The sequence below is a fragment of the Carya illinoinensis genome, chromosome 8, assembly GCF_018687715.1.
Source record: "Carya illinoinensis cultivar Pawnee chromosome 8, C.illinoinensisPawnee_v1, whole genome shotgun sequence".
In the NCBI taxonomy this organism is placed as follows: domain Eukaryota; kingdom Viridiplantae; phylum Streptophyta; class Magnoliopsida; order Fagales; family Juglandaceae; genus Carya; species Carya illinoinensis.
Window position 1 is genome coordinate 4,677,120 of NC_056759.1, and position 6,847 is coordinate 4,683,966.

At 39.2% G+C, this 6,847-nt stretch overlaps 2 protein-coding genes across 2 annotated transcripts; one reads left to right on the plus strand and one right to left on the minus strand.

The window, feature by feature from the left end:
• The first annotated feature begins 474 nt into the window (after positions 1-474).
• Positions 475-1,257, plus strand: LOC122318742. The gene has a single exon (XM_043136334.1). The coding sequence runs from the start codon at positions 475-477 to the stop codon at positions 1,255-1,257; it is 783 nt and encodes a 260-aa protein (XP_042992268.1).
• A 1,063-nt stretch (positions 1,258-2,320) lies between these two features.
• On the minus strand, positions 2,321-6,847 carry LOC122317984 (TPR repeat-containing thioredoxin TTL1-like). The gene is made up of 7 exons (XM_043135089.1): positions 5,423-6,847; positions 5,115-5,310; positions 4,820-4,992; positions 3,507-3,840; positions 3,221-3,425; positions 2,997-3,097; positions 2,321-2,905 (listed from the first exon to the last, which is right to left on the minus strand). The coding sequence occupies exons 1-7, from the start codon at positions 6,421-6,423 to the stop codon at positions 2,753-2,755; spliced, it is 2,163 nt and encodes a 720-aa protein (XP_042991023.1). The 5' UTR covers positions 6,424-6,847; the 3' UTR covers positions 2,321-2,752.

Here is a 6,847-nt window from a genome sequence, read left to right on the forward strand (position 1 = left end):
AAAGAAAGTAGAGGCCGCTATTATATAAGAAAGTAGCCCTGATCTTGTACCCCATTTTAAAGAGAAAAGCAAATGATCAAAAGTTTGCCTCCCTCTCCCTCAGTCACTCCTTTCTTTTAAAAACCATCCAAACACACTCAATTACAAGAACCAAAAACCATTTGCAGATGCAGTAGTTCATCAAGCAGAAGATCTAACAAAAGAGAGAAAAGCAAAGGGTAGATAGAAGAGATTTAAGTAAGTGCCATGAATGGAAGAGAAGCCAATAAAGCAGCTCCTTCGGCTGATCTGCTAGTATGTTTTCCTTCTCGAGCCCACCTAACCCTAATGCCCAAGCCCATATGCAGCCCAGCGAGACCTTCCGAGACGAACAAGCGCCACCACAATCACAGGCACCATCGCTGCCACCTCAGGAGATCGAGCACCAGAGGTGGCGTCCAGGACAGCCCTCTGCTATGGTCCAAAACCAAGCCAATGGGCTCGGAGATCTCGGAACCGACGTCCCCGAAAGTCACGTGCGCCGGGCAGATCAAGGTCAGGTCCAAGACCAGTGCATGCAATAGCTGGCAATCAGTCATGGAAGAAGTTGAAAGAATTCATATCAACGGAAAAAAGAAAAAGAGACCCAGTTGGGTTGAAACGCTCGGGTTAAAGAAAGAGATAATGCAATTCTTGACGTGTTTACGAAGCATAAGATTTGATTGTCGGTGCTTTGGGACATTTCGTAAGTCAGATATAACTACTGAGGATGAAGACGGCGAAGAAGATGGTGAATATCGGGAAAATCACGTGGGCTTTGATTGTAGTGATGGCAATGAGGCTTCAAGAACTGCCTTCTCCAAATGGTTCGTGGTTCTACAGGAAAACCAGAATAATATGTTGTGCAAAGAAGATGATGAAAAGGAGATAGAGAGACCATCTGATGATGAATGTATTGCTGCTCCTCCACCAAATGCTTTGTTGCTTATGCGCTGTAGATCTGCTCCTGCAAAAGGTTGGTTGGAAGAGAAAGAAGAAGAGAGGCAAGACGAAGACGAAGACGAAGACGAAAAGGGTACAGGAAAAGGAGAGAGAAAAGCAAAGAGTTTAAAGTGTTCAATAGAGGGAGAAAAGAGAACGAATAAAGAGAACATGGTTGTGATGAAATACGATTCTGATTTCTACCAAATCTCGTCGTCTGATGTAGCAAAGGAGACATGGATTACCGGTGGAATGAGAGATCAGCCATTTTCAAGGAGTCGAAGTTGGAAAAGATGATGATCTTGGCCTTGACTTCACCTGTTAATCTGTTTCAAATTTAAATTTTCCCAACTCATATTTTAACCTTTTTACCCCTTTTCAAGAATATATATAAGTTTTCTTTGGCTTTTATTTTTTTCCCATCTCATGTGGGAAAACTGAAAGATCCAACAGTCCCATTATGGTAACCTTTGTCGTCTTTAATATTCCTGCCGTGACATGAGAAGCACATCACATTTGTACAGCTAGCTTTTCTTTCCTTTTCCTGGAGAAGATTTTGCTTTTCATGTACATTCTCGTGATGAATAATTACTGTCACCTAGTTTTAATGTCCTTAAAAAAAAAATTAAGAACATTCTCATGCATATGATCTTAGCTGTGCAGTGCATGTTTGATAAATATTTTGTTAGCTGCACCGATCCATATTAATGTTATCTAATTGCACCATCAATGCAGTTTACGGTCAGCTTTAGACTAAATGTTAGTTTATATCGTAGTTCTTTTTTTTTTTTCTTTTTCCCAAGGCGCGCCATAGTATTATAAATAATAGTAAATGGAACAGATATACGTTTTTCAATATTACAAGCTCGTGGTCTTTTTTATTAGAAAAATTACTTATAAAGAAATCATATCAAAGTAATTGATGTGGCTTGATATAATTTTTTAAATTGTAAAATTATTATTTTTATTATAAAATAAACCTACCAAATTACATAAAATCACGTTAATGTATAGAATTACTTTAATATAATTCCTAATTTGTAACTGTAGCACTTCTATTTTCACTATGAAAGATAAGAAGGCACATGTGGAATTTGGTTTAAGGGTATGCTCCTAAAATGGTTATTGGATCCTGCCCATTGTCTTCTACACGAGCTGGTCGATTTTGGAACTGATGTATCTTCTGATCGAGCTTTCAATCTATTGAAAATTTATAGGATGATGCACAGTCATATTATATATCTCGTGCTTATATATGCATCAATAAAAAAACACATCTCAAAATTTCGATAAAAACTGATCTATAATTAATTTACCAAACACATAGCCGAAAGCCAAAAGTGTTGTATGGATGATAATATGTCCAACCTTTCAGTTTCATGACGCACAATTGGAAAATATATGTGAAGATCGTCCTTCTAATCACAAATTACTATCAATATCTATTTTAACACATAAAATAGAGGCTTAATTAGCCAAGAAAAATCATTTTCTAGGGTATGAAATACATGGGGAAGGGAGAATATATAAAGGTTACGTACATTCACATTCAAAAGCAAGAAAATAAAAATCATTGAAATACAAAGAACACCCTAAAGTTTCACTTGATCATGACTTCTAATTTCGTACCAAGCTGATTAATTTCCCTCACTAGTCCTCTTCTTCCACTTTCGTGTGCAATGCCAGCAAAGTAAAATTAGAAGCAGCTTCCTGTTCCATGCATGATGCCTATGCACAAAATTATATCCACTGTTGCTTTTTTACAAATATATATATATATATATATATATCTTCAAGTGCTGTACAATTTGACTGAAGTTTCCAACACTTGACGGTCGTTGCCAGGAATTTCTTTCACCCTTGTTCCATTCTTGTATATCTTGAAGGCCGGAACGGACCTCACACGCTCTGATTTCGCTAAGTAGGGATGGTCTTCGATCTCAACCTGGATTTATTGACAAACACCTACATAAGTCAATTAATGCTCGTCTCAAAAGTCCACAAAACACTTGGCTATATATCTATGATCTCCAAACCTTCAGGAAGTTGATTGATGGAAACTTCTGGCAAACTTGCTCCAGGACTTGCAACACTTGCTTTTGGGTCGTTTTCTTACAAAAAAGCACCACGGACATCCCTGTCATTTACATATCAGGTGAATCTGTACGGTCTAGGATCATATATATATATACATGTTGAAAGTAGCACGTCAGTTGATACGATTGAAAATGATAATATAGATTAAAAGAAGATGATTTACCGGGTGAGGTTATAAGGTGTCTAAAACGTTCACGACTAGTGATGAAAATCAAATTTGGACCAAATTTTAGGTCCTTGATGTCTTCACCACGTAGCTTCTTAAGCTGGACATGGGCCTCAAACAAAGCCCTGCCCACTTCCTCATCCCCGGGAGTCTCTCTTATCAAAATCTCGTAGTCTTGAACTGCAGCTTCCCACCTTTCCAACTAATTTCACAAAAACCATCAAAGCAAGTAATAGCAAATAACATCAACACTCTTTAATTTTCAAATGACAATGATTAATACCTTGGAATTACAATCTGCCCTTCGTAGCCTAGCCTTGCTGTAAGAAGGCCGCACGATCAGGGCTGCTGTGCAGTCTTCAATAGCTTTCTCAAATTGACCCAGCTTTGACCGACAGGCTGCTCGGTTGCACAGCAGAACTGAGTTATAAGGATCATTTTCTAGTCCTTCACTGTATACCCCACACGCTTCAGAGAATTTTGATGCCTTGAAGAGCAGATTTCCACTCAATCGAGCTGATGCAGCTGCTCTAGCGCCGATTACCACTGTATTCACCTCCTTGTCGCTTGGGTCAAGTCTAGCTGCATGTTGAGATGCTGCCACTGCATCCTCAAACCTGTCCAACATTGTTTTTTGCTAACTGTCGTTAACGTACGTACGAGGAACTTAGGAAGGCTTCTACATTAATTAACAAATAGATTTTTCTTTATCATATCAACCTTTCTTCCAGTTTGAATCTGAACCTGAACGATTTAATTATTACTAATTAATAGGTAGTGAGTTATAAAAAGCAATGAGAAGTTTCTATGTCATTCGAAAGCAACAAGAACTGGGCAAACCCAAAAAGGTTCGGACTTTCTAGATTAATATAATTTCTGTTTTGTCCGGCGTGCGTTTTGGTTCTTGTGCAATTAACTTGCAGTCCAACCAAATGGTTCATACGTGACTTCTTCCATATATTTGTTTTGAAACCAAACCTATCATTGTTCTGTGTAATCATACTTGCTCCAAAAGTTTAAACGAAAGATAAATTTAATTATGTTCTTCCATAATTTGAGAAGTTTCCAGGAACTTTCTTGATACCGACAGTCATGTCAAATAAGATTTTCAGGGTTTTCAAGGATAAGAAAACATGTCACTGAAGCACAGTAATTTGCAGAATCTGGACAAGAAAAACAAAGAATTACGGTATTCGGCAAATTTGACCAAGCACTACTACGCAAACTGAAGGGAACGACTTGATAGGATTTACTGTGCACATTCTTTACTGGTCAACTTTAATGTACAAGTGTAAATATGGAAAACCTTGTGCCCCTGCTCAGGTTAAAATTTAAATACCCACCATTTTCGGCCGCTAGATTTCTTGACATGTAATTTCATGAAAACATGCTTCTGAAACTTCAAGTTAAAAAGATATAAACACATGAGATGTGTGGCTGCATTTATTATCATTCGTGTCAGTTTTTTGGACAGTAATAAAATTTTAAAATCTATTTCATATATCTTTGTCTTATAACTGAAGACTTCTATTCGTATGAAAAATTGAGAAGATATCTGCCAGATCAAACATCAAGATTGATATGAGAGCAACAAACCTGCCAGCTGCCAGGAAAACCAGTGCCTCAATCATCATTATGTAAGCACTACCTGTAGGGCCAGACAGCCTTGTACAAAAATCAATATTGAAGTTTGGTGCCTTCTGGTAGGTAGCATAGGCTTCTTCATGTCTACAAAGGTTCAGCAAGGCCTCGGTTTGCAGAGCGTAGACCTTTCGTGTATTTTAATCAGAACTCAGAATACCAAAGGTGCCAGAATGGAATAACAACAACAAATATCAACCTACAGCATGTATGTGAAATGGGAACCAAGAGCGCTAGCTAGCTAGCTAACCTGTGGTGCTGAGTCAGCACCGGAAGATATTGCTGACTGGGTTTCCTTTAGCAGAGTATTCCACTCTTTTAGCTTCCGAGCCTTGGTGCACCGGCCGAGTTGTTTTAGTAGAGACTGAGCTTGGGCTATGTCTTCCGAGTCAGCATAGGCGCCAGAATGTTTGCAGTGATACATTGCTTTCTCTGCTTCTCCCACTCTGCATAACACACAAGTTATAGTTTCCTTCAAGGGAATTTTTACCAGGATGACATACGGGAAAAACCTTTCTGAATTCTTATCGAGTGAAAGAGAGAATGACAGGTGAATACCTGAGATACAGTTTTGCAATACGATGATGAGCTCTGTGATATGAAGGTTCTATCCGAATAGCTTCTTGGCATTCAAAGATAGCCTCCGCAAGCCGGCCTAGACCTATCAAAGCGGCACTCTTATTGCAATGATAGGAGGATTTATTTGGATCGAGAGCTATGGCTCGTTCATATAGTGCTAAGGCCTGTTCAAATCTTCCCTGCTTATAGGCATCATTTCCAAGAGACTTGAACGCCTCAGGATCTAATTTATTCACTGGACCTCGAAACTGTCTATATTCATCACTATTCTTCCTGACAATGTTGCCCATAATAGCATTGCTGCCAGTTTTCCCAACGCCATTTTTGGGGTGAGGCATGGAGCTTTTCTCTTGAAGATTTCTGGAAAGGTAATTCGTAGTTTTAACAGTGGCATTGGGACTGTTATTTGCTACTAATTTCCCTGGCCCTGTCTGCCGCACGTTTCCGAGGTGGCCTAAAAGCATTACATTGCTTGATGTGGCTCGAACTAGGGCTTTGCTTTCACTTAATCGCTGGGAATCAGTTGCCATCCTAGTCAGCTCTGTACCTTCTCTGGGGGGCGCTCTTTTGGGCTTACTTTCATCTCCGGTGTCCGGGAGCCGAGACATTTTTCTTTGGCCTGAACTAGTACTGCCAGATGATGTTGAGTTTCTTGGAGCATCGGAAAGTCTTTGACCTTGAATGTGAGAGGCTGGAAGCCTGGAATGAAGCGAGATAGAGTTCCTTGCGAGGGGTTGTTCATTGAGTTTTGGTGCAGGTCTACGAAAATTGGATGCTGCGGGAGCAGACACACCGGAGCTGCCTCTGTGCCTCTTGGAATTTTCAGTACTCTTTGCATTTACTAAATCATTGCTAGTGTCAGCCGGAAGTGAATGCACAGAAGTTCTTCTCGGCCAGTAGCTCCGGCGTTGGAAGATTCCCCCTATAAAACCACAACCCAAGTGATCACCATCTACTTTGCACTTTGTCATTTCCGCCATAGAGGAATCAAAATCGTATATACAAATTTTATGGAATCTGGAAAGAATTACAAAAGGAGAGAAAATAATCAAAAGCAGGCTTGAAAAGGAAGGATGTTGTGTGGTAGGCAGACTTCGATTAACATCATGTATGTATATAAAAGCTTGCAGCCTAGTGGTGTGGCTTCCAAGAAACAACTTTTAACTTTGGAATTTTTGAGAGGGGGAAGAGGTAGGGAGGGCTCAAGACTTATAGAGGAAGAACCACATATCAAACAAAATTATTAAAAAATAAAATCCCTGTATAAATAAAGATGCTTAAAATATCACTTCAATGAATATCATAATGCCTACATGATACAAAAAGGAGAATCGTAAGTTTTTACAGCTAAGATTGATTTCTTTATTTTTCCTAAGCAACTAAGATGTGGAAGACTATTTTGAT